Source organism: Saimiri boliviensis, chromosome 1 (genome assembly GCF_048565385.1).
Source record: "Saimiri boliviensis isolate mSaiBol1 chromosome 1, mSaiBol1.pri, whole genome shotgun sequence".
NCBI classification, from domain to species: Eukaryota; Metazoa; Chordata; class Mammalia; order Primates; family Cebidae; genus Saimiri; species Saimiri boliviensis.
The window spans coordinates 8591268-8611274 of NC_133449.1; the positions used below are offsets into that span (position 1 = coordinate 8591268).

At 39.0% G+C, this 20007-nt stretch overlaps 1 protein-coding gene across 7 annotated transcripts in view; it reads right to left on the minus strand.

Annotated features, from left to right (window-relative positions):
* MBOAT2 (membrane bound glycerophospholipid O-acyltransferase 2) overlaps positions 1–20007 on the minus strand; it is a 146930-nt gene that overhangs the window by 18705 nt on the left and 108218 nt on the right. For all 7 annotated transcript variants that reach the window (XM_074393752.1, XM_074393744.1, XM_039461203.2 and 4 more), the window contains 4 exons: positions 15705–15760; positions 10131–10185; positions 4935–5118; positions 953–1145 (listed from right to left, as the gene is read on the minus strand). In XM_074393752.1, the coding sequence (XP_074249853.1) occupies positions 953–1145; positions 4935–5118; positions 10131–10185; positions 15705–15756 (484 nt within the window). In that variant the 5' untranslated portion in view covers positions 15757–15760. The remainder of the gene's footprint in view (positions 1–952; positions 1146–4934; positions 5119–10130; positions 10186–15704; positions 15761–20007) is intronic.

The window sequence follows — 20007 nt, forward strand, 5'->3', positions numbered from 1 at the left end:
CTCCTAGGCTCAAGCGGTCCTCCCACCCCAGTCTCTCAAGTAGCCGGGACTACAGGTACATGCCACCAGGCCTAGTTGATTTTTAACAATTTTTTTGTAGAGACAGGGGTCTCACTATGTTGCCCAGGCTGGTCTTGAATTCATTTTTCAAACCAAATATTGGGGTTGGGGATCAGAAGTATCCTAAGAATCATTTTAATTGTCATAATTGCAAACAAAAAATTAATAATGAATCTCCTGGCATAACTGATAACCCCCTATCAGTGTGCCAATATCATTTTATTCGCTTTGCTAATTAACTACTGATTATATTATACTATGGTTAATGGTCTATTTAACAGGTATCATAATGATAAGCTGAATACAATCATACTAACTTATAACCATCTGGAGAATAAGGACTATGTCTTTTTTTTTTTTTTTTTTGAGACGGAGTTTCGCTCTTGTTACCCAGGCTGGAGTGCAATGGCGCGATCTCGGCTCACCGCAACCTCCGCCTGCTGGGTTCAGGCAATTCTCCTGCCTCAGCCTCCTGAGTAGCTGGGATTACAGGCAAGCGCCACCATGCCCAGATAATTTTTTGTATTTTTTTAGTAGAGACAGGGTTTCACCATGTTGACCAGGATGGTCTCGATCTCTACACACTAGTATCTATTCTGGCTAGCACTGAATCTAGAATACAATAGGCATTCAACAAATATCTGTTATATTTCCATTGATCAATTGATTTTTATTTTGTATTATAATAAAATTGATTGTTTTATAATAAAATTGATTCTGTTTTTAGAATATCCTTACATATGAACTGTGAGGTCTGTGTCTTCTACATAGATGACTTAATTTTTCCAATTGGTCTTCACATATCCTCAAGAGGGCGCACTGATAGCAATCTATCAACAAGGTAAGACTGCTTCAACACAGACACAAGGAAGTCTATTTACATGTTACTTACCTAGCGTCCATGCAAAATAGTATTTGGGTCTGGCAGCCAAAAGAGAGATATATAGATAGATAATCTTTGTTGGCCATGAAGCTGTAGCTTGAAAATGCTCGTCAATGTTGTACTCCACAGGTAATGTTGTCGAGATGGTCAAGTGAAATAACAAGGACAGCCCGCAAACTAAGAGCTTTTGAATTACCGCAGTCTGAAAAGTGCAAGGCGAGACTTCATCAACTTTATCCATGCTCCTTTTAATTCATTCTATGTATTATCAACAGACTGATCTTCCTCAACATCCGTCCTACAATTCTTCTGGTCAAAATTCAAGAACTAAATTGCACTTGGCGTTTAAAGTTTTCCATAGTCTCATGGTATGAACTTTTCCAACTCTGTAAGTACTATCTAGGGGTTACTGCTCAACTCATACTAAAACCTCTATTTGTGTATTCAGAACTTTCAGGAAATCAAGAAATCTAAAAGCAAGCATTAGTGTATCAGTGTGAATGGAAGTGAATACAAAAAACAATATTAATTACTTTTGGCAATAAATTTTATATGGAGATATATATATATTTCCCATTGTGTCTTTTCTGTATTTTCCAAATTCTAGGCATCTCATGGACGTTATTTTTACAATAAACAATCTATGCATCTCTGTAAATCTGAAAGTTAACACAACTTTGTTCAAGAATAATAAAAACCAAAAGAGTTACACACCTGAGAAGAATAAAGTGTGCATAAAAGACTGGTGAAAGAAGAGGCTATTCTTAGCAACACTGCGGTAAGTTTACATTACCAACTCAGGGTATTCTGTATTTTTACAACTCATGCTGTTTTTATATTTGTAGAAGGCCAGAATATTTCAACTTCATTTGGTATAAGAGAGATTACATAGGCTATGAAGAAAAAGAAACAAGCAGAGAAAAGACTAGATCCAGATGAAGTATGCAACAAAATAACTGGATTTAGAAGTGATCCATACAGTAACCAAATAGTATTCAAATTAACTGAAGTAATTTATCAATGAAGTGCCACATTTTAACACTTTATGTAATAGTGCCAAAAGAAAAGCTCCAAGGCAAGAGCCAAAGCATATGCCGGATGCACTGCATTTTTGGAAACAGTATTTTATGACTGGGCTGTTCCTGCAAGGTGGTACTCAGTGTTCAAGGACTCTGTGCAGCAGCTGTTATTCTCGTTTTCCATTGTCTTTTAATGAAATAAGGCTACTTTTTCCTTAGTGCCTCCCAAATATCTTACCTTTACATTTGAATTATAAGATTTTAAAATGGTAGAGAAAAAATAGTAATTATAAATGAAGCAAGATGAAATAAATGGCCTCCATATTTTAATTTTAAAATGAGGCATATCGTTTTAATAACATAATAAGAAACCTGTAGCCACTAGACTGAAGCAGGGTAGGGATATGGTGCTGCAATGAAAATGTAGAGAACACAAAGACAGCCGGTATCCTAAGAGGTGATATCCTCAACCCCCTTCCCCTGCCCAGACCCAGAGTCCCAGCAGTCAAGTTTGTATGTCCTAGGCTGAATTCCGGAGAATCTTTCACTCAAAAAACAAAACAAAACAAAAACGAAGAGCCCCAGAGAAACGTCCTACATATGTCATGACAGAGACTGCCAAGTGTTACCCGGGAGCCCTTCTCCCCTTCCTGCACAGAAAAAGAAATTTCTCTTGGTTGCTTGGAAGTCTAGCTAAAGATGACACATCAGCACCTATGGTATACACGAGTGTGGCTATGTGATTAGGGTCTGGCCAATAGGATGTGAGCAACAGTGATTTATACAGGGAAGACGGAGTGTAGATCTCTCACATCATGGGGCCCCCATGTTATTAATGCACTGCTTACAGGTGACTGTCCCACATATAACATAAAAATAAATTTCTACTTTAAGTTCCTGTTATTTTGGTCCTTGTTTCAGCAGCCAAACCCGTATCCTAACTGATGCAGACGGAGGAGAGGACAATGGAGAGGTCCCCGACAGAAGAGCCAGTGGGCTCCACGAGCATCCTTTTTTAGATCCCAATAATCTACATACTCCACTGATGCACAAGGAGCATCTAAATGCCATTTGAGGGACTTATTACTGACTATCATTATTTGACATTATAAAGCATACAAATGTAAAATTTAAATCAAATATATTATTTAAATGGTGGAAAAACACATTAGGAATATTTGCCATTATCAACAACCTCTGAGTTAAGATGTCTATAACGCAAAAGAGGAAAGTGACATTTTATGAGAATAAAACCCATAAAAACTCAGTGAATTAATAGAATATATACGTGTGTATTATTCTTTGTCGAATTTGATTTACTACTATCACATGTTTATAACATTTGACATTTTCAAGTATTTTACAAAATCGTTTGATCTTCATACAGTCTCTAAAACGGGGAAGACATTAGGATTCTCCTTTTGCAGAGAGGGACTCATACACATTAAGCAATGTGCGGAAATGAGGAGCCAAACTGGCCACTGAGAGTCCAGCATCTTGATTCCTAGGCTTTCATTCTCCTTCTAGCATTCTAGAATAAACTTCTAAGATGCTGTCTACAATTGTCTTTACTTTCTCTTACAGCAGGGAAATCACTAAAAGATTAAGTGGTCATCCTGGAGATACAAAACAGTCAATGAAAAGACACCAATTTCAAGTCTGGAATCCCATCCAGTTTGATATGACACTTCTCAACACTTAACCAGTAATAGAAAATATAAAGAGAAAAACACCATTGTGGTATAAAATACAATGAGCCACATGGTAGGAAAGAGGCAATATACTATCTTTTGCGAAGGCATGCACATCTCTATATTCACTCTTTGTTGCCCACACAGTGGAGGGTGGTAGATTTGCAGGATAAGGGAGGTCACGTCACCCCTTGCTCTAAACCCTGCATTCAGGGAAAACACACTAGCCCCTTTCCTTCAACTCACAGGCTTCCAGATTGGGCTCTTCTTTTTCATGGAAACTTTAGATTTTACCAAATGAAGTCTAACAGAAACTTAGCCTATAGAGAGTCTCAATGCCTTTCTTTATGCAGCAGCATCCCAGCTGCTTCATAAGTTTCAAGTACCCCAGTGGCTCAAAGAAAGTAAAAATTATGTTTGGTTGTAAGGCAACTTAGCACAGACTTGGAACCAGATTGCACTAGTTTGAATTCCAGTTCTACTGCCAACCTGGGAAATCTTGGTCAAACTTAGCCTCTGAGTCTTAGTTTCCTCATCTGTTAGATGGTGAGAAAAACAGTGCCTGCCTCGTATGACTGCTATGAGGGAGGGCTAAAACAAAGGTGTGAGGTCCACACCACAGAGCCTAGCACATGGTGAGCACTGTCAAAGTGTTAGCTATTATTAATATATTTATAATATTACTAATCTCTTTACTGTGGGAATGAGGAGCTGTTTTGTGGAAAAGATGATATTTGAAGTCGGCCTTTAAAGGAAAGAAAGATTTCAACTGGCAATAATTAAGAAGAGGAAGGGGCAAGTAAAAAAGAAATGGAGTACTCAGAGTGTTTACAATCTGCTGGAACACAAGGCAGAGGTTAAGACAATCAGACAGAATGAGGAAGCGAGGGAGGGAGGGATGGAGGGGAGGAGGGAGGGGGGAGGGATGGAGGGAGGGTTGGAGGGAGGGAGAGGGGAGGGAGGGTAGGCCTGGAAAATCATTAGGCTGGCCAATTCCATAATAAGAGCTTTCTTGTAAAATTCCCTGTAACTATAAAGTATTATTCTCATGAAGGAATTCAGCACATACTTTCTGAAGTGACTTTATTTATGTTCTTTAATCATGACTGTACTTCTACTAGGTATCACCATTAAGTAACAGTATGAAGAGTCATTTATCTTGAAAAGTATTTTTAAAGAAATACATGGATAAGTTCGAAATGTGAAAATATTTGTATCTTTAAATAAATAAGACTAACCAATACATGCTATGAAGGCTCTAGATAAATCTCATGACCTTACATTTGGAGATGGCTCTGTTCTTTCAGACTGTATCTCTTCTTTTCCATTTTCACCTGATTGTGTCGTATGGTATGATCTGCCTTCAATGAAAGTAATGTAGTCTTTGTAAGAGCAGAGTGGGCCTGCCAGGATCCCCATGAAGTTACAGTTGTAACTCAAATACTCCAGTAGGCTTGGCATGCGCCTGCAATGAAAAGACATGCAATCAGTGAGATGCAGCGTAAGTTTTCAGAACATTTGATAGAATAATCATCCACCTCACTGTTCCCCATTTCCAAAATAAGACAAGCTTTAATTTTCATTTGCACCCACAAAACAAAAATTTTCAGGCTCAGGACACAGTCATGCTCAACAGTGTGTCTGAATAAGAGCTTCTTTACAGATCCTTACGGGCAAATATGAAGGTTTCGACTTAGATTTCTCATGATGAAACAAATCAAAGACAGGTGCACTATCCATAAAGTGGTGTCTCTTCCCAGGCAATCATTCACTCTTGTAAAAAACACCTGCTGCACACCATGCGCTCCACATACTCCAGGGCCTGGACACAGCAGGAAACAAAGAGAAGGCAATCCTACAGCCACACGGCTTGCACGCCAGTTGCAGAAAACAACAATAAAATATATAAAAAGTATTTTCAGAGATGCTAAGTGCTACAAAAAGAAGGAACTCTTTTACGATGTTAAGAAGTCAGAGAAGGAAGGCCTCTCTGGTAAGGTGACATCTGAGCAGAGACCAGAAAAAAGTGACAGGAATAACGTGGACAGGGATTCCAGGCAGAGGGAATGATGTGTGAGGACCCCTGAGCTGGGCATGCCTGGCAGCAAGGAGACCATGGGGCTGGAGCAGAGTAGTCCCAGGAGAGGAGGTAGGAGCAGGGCAGACAGCTGAGCTGAACCAGACAGGGCCTGCCTTATTAGCCATGGCAGGGACTTTAGATTTTATTCTGACTTATATGAAAAAACATAGCAGGGTTTTAAAAGTCCTATGTCTGAAAACACATCACTCCAGCCCATGTGTGGGGCTCCTGCTGTCTCCAGGCAGGAGGTGACGATGGCTGAAGGAGGGGGCAGACACTCTGCACGTGTCCTGGCAGTGGAGCCTGAAGGCTGCTGAGGGATTGGCTATAGGGTGGAAGAGAAAAGGGAGTCAAGAATGTCTCAAAACATTTTTAATTCCATTCCTTAGAGGTCTGTCCAAATGATACACAGTACCTATGGGTAACAGGGTGAAAACAGTTAGTTAATACAAGAGACTGTTTAGACAATTTATGTTATCATATAAATGAATAAGGAGTGTGTATTTAAAAAAAAAAACAGTTCCATTAAGAAAGCCTACTGTCACATAAGCCATCACAAAGAAACCACAACTGCACCTGTACACAGCAGGCAGGCTTTTGAACATGTCACAGTCCCTCCTCCTCTCTGAATAGGATAAGCTGTCTCCTTAAAATATACAAACACTCTTGTGGACAAGAGAGGTTGAAAGAATACCCTCATAATAGTATGTATTTAAAAAAAAAAAAAAAAAACTAAGAGATAGGTCTTGTTATGTTGCCCAGGCTGGACTCAAACTCCTGAGCTCAAGCAATCCTTCTGCCTTGGCCTCCTGAGTAGCTGGGATGACAGGCACTCACCACCTTGCCTAGCTTAGCATACACTATTTTTCTTTGAGAAATTACACAGAACAAAATAGTGATCCTGCCCATCTGATACTATCTAGGTTACCACTCAGCCAAAAATACTTTTCTAACGTTTCCAGAATTATTTTTCCACTTTTAAAAATGTCTTGAACCTTAAGTATTTTCTTCTCAGGGCTTGAAATTGATGACAGAAAATGTTTCTGGCAGATTATCTCTTTTAGTTATTTCTATTTAATGATGAAACAGCATGCTTTCTCACTGTATCAAAGACTGGGGTAAGTACCCTGCAGTCACAACGGTACAAAAGAACTCCTTGTACTCCAGCAACAGAGTTTCATTCTCAATACCAATTATTTTAACACCAAGTCAACTATGTATCACCATTAGCAAGGACAGGAGGAGGTTCTTAACCATGAAACTTGCTTAAGTAACTTTTGGCTCCACTGTCCTATCAAACAACAAGTAATTTTAGGTACTGAAGTAAATTACTACACTTTTTTATAAAATCAGAACTTAAATCTAATTGTAATGTAGAATATAAAACAAAAGATTCATTCACTCATTCCATTGATAATTATTTGATATCAACTATGTCCTGTCTCAAGTTTGGGCTTCTCCCTGTGGAATTATTGACACTTTGGACCCCTAGTTCTCTGTTGTGGCATCCTCCTGCACACTGCAGGGTGTTTAGCAGCACCCCCTAGGCGCTCCCCACCAGATGTCAGTAGCACCACCCCCTGAGCAGTAACAACCAAAAATGTCTGATGCTTGGAGGCAAAATCACTCCAAATAATGAACCAAAACTTAGATAACGGGGACAATAAATGAGACAAAGTTCTTGTCTTCAATGACCCTACATTGAGGGGCAGGGAGAGGGACAATTAAAACCAATGTCTTGTATAACATCAGACAGTAATACCTACTATTGAAGAAAACAAAGCAGAGCAAAGGGACAGAAAGCGATGGCAGGAAGGGAGGGGTATTTTTGATAGAGTGGTTTGCACAGTAAAGAATGGATGGAGTGAGGAAGCGTGGGCGAGCTCTGGGCTCTTGCTGAGCCTTATATGCCGTGGCCCGGGGTTTATAATTCTATTCTAAGTTACAGGGGAAGCCACTGGAGGATTTTCATCAACGGAGGGGAATAATATAATCCAATGCACATTAAAAGCTCTCTGGCTGCTAGCTGAAAAGTAGGCTGCACAGGGGATGGGAGATAATAGGGATGCCAGGTAGGAAAGCTCCTACAGCAGACCAAGTAGAAAATGAGGGTTTGTGCTGGGATGTGACCTGTGGAAGTGGTGAAGATCAGTCAGATCAGAGATGAATTTTAAAGGAAGGGCTAACTTACCTTGCTGGTGAACTGTATTTGCTATAAGAAAAGGGAAGTCCCCCCAAGCCACCAGTGATAATGCCACTGTTATTAACTAAGTGGGTGATAATGGTGGAGGAACAGATGTGGAGGAGGAAGGAAGAGGGAAACAAACTAGAAGTTCTGTTTTGAACATGTTCTGTTTGAGCTGCCTGTCACTATCCATGTAGAGACCTTAAAATGGCAGTTGAATAAATGAGGCTGGAGCTGAGGGGACAGGATTGTGTGGGAATATAAATTTAGGAGACTTCAAACACGAAGATGGTATTTAAAGTCAATGGATGTGACCACCTGGAGAAAACGGAGAGGTCCAGGTCTGAGCCCTGGAATACAGCAGGTTATTCCTGTGGTAAGGCAGAAGCAGGGTCAGAGGATTCAGCAGAAGAAACAGAGAGTCAGTGAAGGAGGAGAAAAAGGGAAAGAATGGAGTGTCCTGGAGGAAATGAAGAAGGTATTTCAGAAGAGTGGCCAGCTGGCTAGTGCTGTTGAGGTTCAGCATCATGCAAACAGGCTGACAATGAAATTGGCCAAGATTAAGTCTTGAAAGAATGATTTCAGACCAAGAATGGGGACAAATACCTTAATGCAGGGAGTTAAGGAGAGAATGGGACGGACACTGAATGTCGACAAAGCCTTCAAGAAGTGCTCTTCTAAAGGAGTGTGCAATAACGGGGTGATGGCTAGAAAGGAATGAGAGGTGCCATGAGCTTGCTCTGTTCAGGTGGTGGGGATGGCCCAATGGAGAGGGAGAAATCTGTGAGTGAACAGACAGGAGTAACTGACACAGCAAAATCCTTGAGAAGGAAGTGGACTCCGTGCCGCAGTCAGAAGCTGGCCTTAGATTATGGACAGCTAGTATTTGATACCAGGGATGAAAGTAGAGCACTGTGTTACAGATTCAGGCATCATTGTAGATTTGGTGGTTGCAGAATCAAAGTAGGATTTCTTTTTTTTCTCTCCAAAAATATAAAATTTTGCTACCAACATGAGTAGCGGGGACAGAGTGTTAAAAGTCTGGGAGAAAGGAGAATATATCATATTAGGAGAGTGTGGGAAACGAGTGGACTAAGGAAATGTGATCGAGACACTGGCAATACTAAGAATCCTAACTTTAAATTTGGAGTAACAAATTCAAAATGAGTCCAGTCAGCGAGAATATGTTTTTCCACTCAGCTTTCTTCCACTGTTCAGGTAGGTGGAGAGGTTGGGTTACCTAGGTCTGGGGATTTGCTCTCGATGGGAGAGGCACAGGGGAAATGGGGGCTGAGTGTAAATGAGTAGCTACTAGGATAGCCCAAGGGTCCCAAAAGATCAAAGAATCCAGACCAGATTAACCTCTAGTCAGAAAAGTATACTCAAGTGTGTATTTACTGCTATACAAAGACTGACTATAGAGGATATCAGAATAGAACATTTTTAAAGATGGGGAAAATATAAAAAGATCCCTAAGACATGCTACCTGGGATCAAAGATGAATGAATACTTAGTGTAGTTCTAAATAATATCAAAAACAATCTCATTCTTCTAGCAGTTATGTACTTATTCATTCTAGATTTAGAAACAAGGTAATCTACAGATAATTTTTCTTTAAGTACAATGTGTATTCCATCTCAAATTATTTTAGATTGAGATGGACCCTGTGAAATTAAGCCATTTCTTAGTCATCAGAGTATCTTCAACAAATGAAGTAGAAGCCTATCCCAGATGAATTCCTCAAATAATAATGAGAATTATCTGACTGGTTCTTTATTATTTCAAAATATGGTATCTATGTGCTATATTAATGCATTATATCTTAGCCCAGTACCTGCCATCAAATTATTGGCCTGTAAATGGTACCTGCAATTACTATCAGTAATTAGTAGATGGCAGACATGAAGACGATACTATCCTCCTGTCTTCAAGGAACTCAGAGTCTCACAGGGACAAAAACTAGCAGCTAGCCTCATGGCCCACAGGAGTCATACATGTACAACCACATAGGCAGGGTGCTGCAGGAGCCTTAGAGGGGATACCCAGTCCCACCCAGCAGGCTTTGGCAGGAGGGAGGTGTGTGGAGGGAGTGAGGCTTGATTTTCAGAAGTAAGTACCTCTAGAAGAACGAGTAAGCCTCAGCCACAGGAGGAATGTGGGTCCTAGGCAGAGGCACGGGAAGCATGACAGGATACGATGCAAAGGCACATACCTTACAGCTAAATCCCTCTGTGAGGAAGTCAGTTCTTCATCCTTCCGAAACATCCCTGAGAAACAAAAATAGGTACTTTTATCAATTAAGATTTCTCCCAAAATGACATTTTTGCCCATGCACACTTTCATTACTTTCCTCATTTGAAATTCACGCTATCATATTCCCAATTTTGATATAATGACTATTCCATTCCTTCTTACGGCAACACAGGCTCGATCATGTGAAAAGTCTTTATAAAATAATACATGGTTGGTCATCTGATTCCACTCTAAGGGAAGTTATAACTAAACTAAAGAATTCCCAATGCTGGCACTTTTTAAATTATAATGTTATTGTCCTTAACTGTAAATGCTATAACTTTTCAAAAAGGGCCATTACAATTTTTTTATTACTGGATAACTTAAATGACTACACATTAGTACTATCAACTAGAAGCTCAACATAAAGCAAGGAGCAATTTCCTTACTCTTCATGACTCCAATGCATGGAAACCAAACTCAAATATATGATCTTTATCCATCTATTTACCTTCTCTTCAAAGAAGAGGATATATTATTTAAGATTACACATCAACTTACTAGATCCATATGCTTTGAAAATATATATACCTCAAATCCAATTTAAAGAGTAAAGGGAAACTAAATTAAAAAGCAAACAGCAACATTAATATTAATAAAGTGTTAATATTCCCAAAAGAAACAAAGCTAAAGTAATTAAAAAACACTGAAATAGACCAAACTAAAAACATGAAAAGACAAATAATAAAAGAAATACATGTAGCCAACTAACGTGAAATGTTAATTTCACGATTAACAACATTTTTATTATAAACCATTAAGTGTACATTAAAAGAGCAAGATGCCATTTTCACTTTTTATAAGTATGCAGAAATTTTAAAGGGCTCTTACTCATACTGTACAATCTAAATTATGTAAAACACACATTTTATGTATTTTATATGTATATAATACAAAGATGAAAAGAAAATAATTACTGCCTTAAAATGTCTCTGAAACTATTCTATGCACTGAGGAAAGAGCAGAGGAAAAACAAACTCCCTACTTTTATAACACTTATAGTCTAGTAGGGAGACAGAAGATAAACAAATAAATGAGCTACCAAGAGGAACTCATATCTTTCTGTAAACCAGTATAGCAAACACTTTAGATATCTTTCTACCCTCTATTCCTAAAACTCTAGCCCTAAGGAAATAACTGAAGGTGTGATTCAAGATATATGACACAGATCATCACATGTTTATACATAATAGCAAAAAAAAAAAAAAAGTAGCAACCTATATATGCTACAATTGAAGAATGGGAATATATTATACATTCCACTTTTGACAATTATGTAAAAAGAAAACTATGCCTCATAAGATGATAAAGGCAATTTAATTAAAAAAAAAAAAAAAAAAGAAGGGACCAGGCACAGTGTCTCACACCTGTAATCCCAGCAATCTGGGAGGCCAAAGCAGCTGAATCGCCTGAGGTCAGGAGTTTGAGACCAGCTTGGCCAACATGGTGAACTCTTGTCTCTACTTAAAAAAAAAATAAAAAAAATTCGCCAGGCATGGTGGTGCGTGGTGCATGCCTGTAATCCCAACTACTCAGGAGGCTGAGGCATCATGAGAATCACTTGGATCTGGGAAGTGGAGGTTGCAGTGGGGCCGAGACTGTCTAAAAAAGAAGAAGAAGAAGGAGGAGGAGGAGGAGGTCTTCTGGCTCTGAGGATTGTTGGGGGAGGGATACAGAAGATTATTTTTTTCTTTGTATTTCCAATTCATGTTTTTCAAATTTTCCTCAATGATCACATACCTACTTTTTATAATCAGGAGGAAAAAAAAATACTTTAAAAAAAAGAGGATCAAAGATGAGAAAAAGGTAAAATACTATCAGGATTTAAATGCTAAAAAAGGGTAACTCCTACTTGTGACAATTCTCTTTTGTTTTCCCATATCAGATACACTGCTGTCCACCCTTTCCTTAAAAAAACAAGAGCCATCTTTAGAAATGAGGATAAGTATTCGATTGTTTAAAATTTCTTATCCTTTTTTTCCTCATGCTTTTACCAGAAGGGTGACATGTTAATAGTTTTATTTGTGATTTCAAGCTTTGCCATACATAAACTATGCTGTTAGGTTTAGTCAGCATTTCCAAGTAATGGGCATAGGGTGGGTCTCTACACCAGTTCAGCCTGCCATGTTGCTCAGATAAGCTCTTATTGCTTTCAAAGTATAAACTAGCCAATCAAAGTAGACACGGAGCTTAAAGGATAGCGTTACATAGAACAAACTTGTGTCAAAAGTCTACACGCACAACAAGCTCAGCCTCCCTTCTCAGTTCACAATTTGGGAACTTGCCAAAAGAATCACCAAAAACCAATTAAAGACAAGATATCATTTTTTAACGCTAGAAGTCTAACCAAGTACAGATAAGGCAGTCCAGCAAACAACGGGATACAAGAAGACTTCTGAGCCCCAGCGTGACAACACGTTGTTGGCAGAGGCTGAACGCCTGCCACTGTTTGTTGCTGCTGTGTCTAACAGCTGATGCCGGTAGTCCAGAGATTCTACTGTGATGCTTAGTTGCCCTGAATACACTATTTTTTCACTGTATCAATGGAATGGTATATTTTCCACTGTTTAGTACTTAGGTATGACTAGATATAAGAAAATGATTGCTTATCATTTTTATGTAAATTCGGAGTACAGGAATCCTGGTGATGCCAAACAACCACTGATTACCCACATGGGTGGCTGCACCAGTGACACCTTTGGTTTCTGATGGTTCGATGTACACACATTTTGTTTCATGCATAAAATTATTAAAAATAATGCAGAAAATTACCCTCAGTCTATGTGTATAATGTATATATAAAACAGAAATTAATTCTGTGTTTAGACTTGGGTCCCAAGATATCTCACTATATGTATGCAAAGATTCCAAAATCCAAACAAATCCGAAATTGGAAACACTTCTGATCTCAAGCATTTCATATAAGAGATACTCAACCTGTACAAACATTCAGTTAGCTGAAGTATTCCTACTGTAAGGTGACATCAATGAAGCTGCCAGCAAGAAAACCAGCTATGCTACCCCTAAAGGCCACAATACAAGTCAGACTTCAGGACCAAACATGCCAGCAGGTTATTTTAGTCATTCATCCTAAGCCCTCAGCAATCTTATACAGACAATTCAAAGCCGAAGGGTAAACAGGCTCTGTTATGTGAGGGTGATGAAATGTCTTAAAAACCATGCCTAGAAATATCCAAAGATACAGTAACACCTGCTTCCTGAGGATGCAAGTATGAATGATGCTGCTGGATTGATAGTTGAGAAACAGACACAGTTATAGATAATTTACTTAATTTCATCTAGGAGTGGTCCAGAACCAGACTGTGCAGAAACAGGTTAACACAGTTCTGAGTCTGCTGTCCTTAGTAAGCCCTTCTTATAAGGTGTGCGCTGGTCCACAGTCTCCTACACTGATATGAAATGTTCCCTATGCCTAGCCTATTTGTGTCAACAATATGGTTTATTTTGAACACCTGCTTTCCTTCTGGGAGCCTGGAATTTGGTGTGTGTTAGGCAGCGGGAGCCTATGTGACCAGCCCCTAATAAAAACTTTAAGAGTTTCCCTAATAAACACTTCCCAGCTGTTGTCACAATTTGTTGCTGGGGGAATTAAGTACGTTCTTAATTCCCCCAGCAATAAATTGTGAAAAACTAAGTGATTCCCCTGGGAGAGGACTTCTGGAAACTTGCGCCTGGTTTCTTCTAGACTTCACTACAGGCACCATTGCATTTTACTAACTTTACTTGGAATCTTTTCACTGTAATAAATGTTAGCCATGAATACAACTACATGCTAAGTCCTGTGAATCAACAAACTGGGAGTGGTGTTGGGGTCCCTCGACACACAGATAATAAGGCCCTTCTTTGAAAGACTAGCTGAGAAAACACAGATTAGACAGGGTTCAATCCATCCTTTGGGAATAAAGGGGTAGGTGGTATCGGGAGTGGCAGATCTGTAGCAGACTGTCTCAGAGGATGTACTGAAGCAAACCAGAAGAGGAATCCAGTTTGAAAAGTTAAAGGGTATGAACTCTTCAAATGCTGCCAAGATTAATCAAAATCTAAACTGTTCTAAACAGATAATTACCATTAAATCCATTTAAAAGAAGGGGTCACAAAAAATGGGGTTTGTTGTGCTTCTAATTCTGAGTTGAATATATATTGTCATCAGATACTTATAGACCTATGGACAAAATAATATCCTTGATCCACAACTTTCCTATATTCTCTTTCCAGTGTCACAGGAGTAACCTGTTATCAGCATATTACAGAAGTTTTAGCACCTGAAAATAACTGTATGCTTTTACCTACAGTGTTTTCTAGTATAAGTTTTATAACTACAATCTTGTATCAGGATCTGGTGAGTTTCGCCAGATCACTTCATTGATCAGAATGCAAGAACTACAAGACACTGCACAAATTATAATCCATGAAAAAACCCTTCAAGCTGGATCATACTGTTAATTGACAAAGGAGAAAACTGAAGGAGTAAGAAGCTGAACTGGATTCTGAGTGTACGTTTGCCCATCCACCAAAACCCACACTCCTACCACAACCTCATGTTCCCTCCTGTATGCAGAATTTTCCCTCAGAGGTGTTTCTCTTTCTGAAGGGCAGAGAGTTGCTGTTTAACATGCAGACTTGATTAAACACGTAGCAGAGATTTTTTAATCTACCTCTTTCCTTCCACCATCCCCCAGAAAAATTAAGTGTTGATTTTGCTTGTTAGTAGCCAGAGGGGAGAAGAGGAAATAGTCTCTCTCTCTCTCTCTCTCTCCCCCTCTCTCTCTCTCTCTTTCTCTCTCTCTCTCTCTTTTTCTCTCTCTCTCTCTCCACAGTACTGTCAGGGCTGGTCCTCAGACAATAAGAGGGAAAACCTGCCTGGGGTGTTGCACTGGGTAAGTGGAGACACAGTGGGGCTCAAACTCATCTCAAAAGCTCCCGAGGATACATAAAAATGACTGTTCTAATAGGGATGCTTCACTTCTTCAGTCTTTGAAGGAATCAGAGTCCAAATCTTATGACTCAGAGTCCTGTTAGGCCAGGGCTATATGTCACTCATCGAAAACAGAAATATGTATAATAAAAATACATGGAAACATATAATTATGAATGTATGTATATAAAGTAAACAGTTTAGGGGAAACACATAAATTATAATAAAAATTTAACAAGGAGATGAAGCAGGAAATAATAAAACTTGATCTAGACCAAATGTCTCTTTCCTTTATATGTCAAATTGCCACTACTGTGGGCAATATGACTAAATCACACTATTTTACTTTCTGTCACTGCACTGAATTCAAAATGAAGGTAAAACACTGAAGGAAAGCAAGCATTTTTCATAACCCTAAGCAGAGTTAAATATATTTCCCTATCTTAACACCCTCCCTTTCCTTACTCTAATAGCAGAAAGTTATGGTAATATCTCAAGCAAAAGATTATTGGAATTGAAATTTTTTCAGCAATAAAAAATTAATTTCAGAATTCTTACCATCATGAATTTCATAAGCCAAACTAGTGATCTTCTGAGTAATGATCATCATTGGGCTGTGACAAGATAAAAAAATTAGTATTTTAAAAGAAAAAAGTTAAAACAATAGTTATGACATATGAGTAAGAGTTTATTCTGCTTTTTATCACTACAAATCCTGAAATTTTTAACATAAAAAAGACCTCCAAAGGATTTCAGCAATAACTCAGAGGTTATGTGTTTGAAAACAGCATAGGAGATGGTGATCTGGGCTTTCTCCCAGGCTTCAAAAAAGCAAAACAAAAAATGCTCCCCTCTAAAAGAAATCTCTAGTGACCCAGTGATCTAACCCAATCTCCTCATCTTATACATTAGAAAATGAGGCCCAGAGGTGAGAAGCACACAGGCATGAGATGAGGCCCCAGTCTCCTGCTTTTGGCTCAGTACTGTCTTCAACATATCACGGACAGACTCCCAACTTCTTACGCTAAAAACTAGGCACCCAGGGGTTATTGACTCTAAACACAGCCAGGTAAGGCACTGAAATCATGATGTATTTTAAAGGAAAAAGGACTTTAAAATAATAAGAAAAAAAACAGCATTATTTTCCTGTATTTTATTATTATTATTGAATGAATAACTTGGAAAGGAAAAAAAAAACACATCCATATGAGAAAACCACCAGGATGCATCTCATACTTCATTACATTAGCTTTCAGACAATATTAAAAAACAGTTCAGGCTGGGCGCAGTCGCTCATGCCTGTCGTCCCAGCACTTTTGGAGGCTGAGGCGGGAGAATCACTTGAGTCCAGGAGTTTGAGACCACCCTGGTCAACATAGCAAGACCCCATCTCTATAAAAATAAATAAAATAAAAATAAATAAAACCACCAGGAAGGCTTTTATCCTTTAACTATTACATTAGCTTACAGACTATATTGAAGAACAATTGACCAAAAGTTATTTAACTTTCTGAAACGATAATACAATAAAACCAAGAAATTGTGTTTTGCCTTAAGGTAGATTGTGCTCTATACATGTGAGGAGGAGAACATGTTTCAGGGAATCCTGAAGACAGTGTGGAGCACACAGCATCACCCCATGCACTGCCATGGAAAGGGGACCCCAGGCTAGGGAGGCTTAGTCCCCTGTGGGTCTAGCTCTTGACCTGCTCTCTTCCACCAGTCCACACATCGCTCAATGCAGAAACTCGATCATGCCCACTGCTGCCTTTGGCAAACAGAGGTGTCTTTCTCACAATGTCAGCAAACAGCAGCAAGGGTTTGCTTTAAACATTCCTACCACTGGTAATTTGATTTACAGACCTGGGCCCTTAAGAAGCTACAGCTCATTCTCCTCAACTAACAGGAAGGTCTCATCAATGACAAATGGTCTTAAACTGGAAGTACTTAAGGGAGGAGATTTCTCTTAGGTTCAATTCTAAAAGTCAATTCTTATATTTACATATTCACTTACCAGGAAATCATGCTTCAACCAACCTAATCCCCCAGGTGGCTTGGAACACCGGATTGCTATTTCTGCTTTGTAAGATATCCTTCAAGCCCTTGAAAATTATAAAAATGCCCTAAAATTTCCATTTCCCTGGGGGGAGATAATCATTTTTCTCAATCTGCCCAATTCTTTTCATAGTTTAGCTCAATGGAGTTATGAAATTCTCTTCAGTTCTAAATTCTAATTCCCATGTCTCCTTAAAACATAATAACAACTGATAAAATAATTATTACATTTATTTTGTCAATTCAGTGACACAGTAATCTGTCAGGTATACACAGACAAGACGTTTAAAAAATTCAAATATGGGCTCTGAGTGTCCTTCTTGTGCCCGCTTTGGCCCCTGAACCCACATACAACTTCTATTCCATCAGGTGCAAAGGACACAGAAGCTCTTATGAAAGTGAGCTTCGCTGGGAGGACAGCTGACGTGTGGCTGGGAGGACGGATGACATGTAGCTGTACTGCTGATTCCAGGAATCATGCCCCTAACAGAGCAGGAGGGAAGACAAGAAATGGACCTGAATACTCCAGCCTCTCTCCAAATGCTGCTCTCTCCACCCAGACTACTCTTCCTGGAATCATTTTACAAGGATAAGCTACTCCTCCCTCTTCAAGAATTAAGTGAAGAGTCATTTCGCACAAGAGGCCCACTGGACAGCTTTAACTCAAGTAGCTTCCCTCTGCCCACACAAACACATACATATATGCAAGAAAATACACACCCTTCATTTCATCTCAGTCCTTGTTTGTTTCCTTTACAGTGTTTTCACATTCGTAGTTGTTCTCTTTATTAAATCTCAGTGGTTGATTTAAATTGCTCCCTTTTTCAGAAAGTCCATGAGGCAAGGAACCTAACAGTCTTGTTCACCACTAAACCTCCAGCATATATCACAGTGTCTGGCACAAAATATGTGCTAAATTAAAAAAAAAAAACATATTTTTCATCAGGGTCTCGCTCTGTCACCCAGGCTAGAGTGCAGTAGTGCAATCTTGGCTGACTGAAGCCTCGAACTTCTGGGCTCAAGTGATTCTCCCATCTCAGCCTCCCAGGCAGCTGACACTACAGGAGTGTGCCACCACACATGGATAATCTTTAAATTTTTGGTTAACATGAGGTTTTGCCATGTTGTTCAAGCTGTTCTCAAATTCTTGGACTCAAGTGATCCACCCGCCTCAGCCTCTCAAAGTACTGAAATTACAGGTGTGAGCCACTGTGCCTGGCAAATAAATATTTTTAAAATACCAAATAAATGGAATTTAAGTGTCTAGTGAAGATCTATTACTCCTTCTGTCGGTAAATTATACACTCCCCCCATCTGTTCTTTCTCGTCTGTGCTTGAAAGCATTTATTATATACTGTAATTATTTGTTTATTCTATTACCACAAAAAACCATGAGCTACTCAACAGTTAGGAATATTGCTTTAATTATTTCTGTGCCTTCAGTACCTAGCACATAATACACTGTCAATGTACTGACTGGTTTATAGAAATGCCTCATCATTTTTTTTTGTTTCATTTCCTGATGGTCATTAGCTCCATATAGTCCCTTTGTTTTAAGTGGATGGCAGTCCCAATGCCTCTGGTCCAACCCGTCAGCCAGGCATAGCACATGGAGAAACAGAAAGACTGAAGACAAAACTGTCATAAGGTAACTATACAGGCATATGTTATGGATGAAAATAAGAAAATATTATAGGAAAAGTTCAGTAAGGGATGAGTAGATTAAAGAGAGCTCAGAAATGCAAACTAGAGGGCAAAACAGCCAGATGAGTCCAACATAGCAGGTACACAGCTAGGAGACAAGAAAGACTGACACCTCACCCTTCCACAGCAGGAACGACTGTGCAGAAAGCATTTACAAATGAAAATAGTCTAACAGTACACAGGGAGGTAACTGCAGTGGGCTTTCTTAACAGCACATTTTGCTCACAAACATCTGCTTCAGGACAATTAGGGTGATTTACACAACTATTTCACTTACATCTCTACTGACATTTTAACTATTCAATATCTGTTGGCTTTGTATTAATGGAGCCTCAGTATCTAACCACTTCCTGGACCCTAGGAAAAGCCTGGGATGCCTTGACACAAATTGGAAAGAACCTCCTGTTTCCCTAGGATGGAAGCTGGAAGCTGGAAAAGGTAGAAGAAGCGGAAGGCTTTGGAACTTCCAGAGTGAGGTCAGGGCCTCAGGATGGCGCTTCCTTTTCCTTCTATAGGACCACGTTAGTATATTTAAGTGGTATTATATTTCCTTCCAGAGATACTCTGCTGAGACTGTGGGAAAATATGAAATGTAACTGTTCAAAGTAAAAGTTCAACTGATGTAACAGTTTCAGCTAACATAAAAAAAATTAGCTTAAGTAAAAATTCTAGGCTTTCTGAAATTAAAAAAAGGATAAAAAATTTAAAAATATATTTACATACTTTTTTTCTCTACAAAGAACAAGAATAGGATTTGGTTCCATTACACAGTAAAACTCAAATGTAGTTAAACATTACAAGAGAATGAATGCTAAAAATGAACAATGACTTTTGTGATTGTTCTGTTATCTCTAGGAGACCACTAAACTCAGGGGAAGTCTGTATATTAATGCTACAAATCAACTAAAAGCATCTACTGGGTAACAGCTTGCCACCAGGATATGTGTTACCCGGCAGCAAAGGCAAACTGTTAACTATCCACCTCAGTTACCCTAAGTGTACAAGTAACCTTTCATCCAAACAAGACCTGCTGACACCAAGGAACCTCACTTGCCTAACACCAAATGAATACAAAGTGAGAGACGATGGAAAAGGCCATTGG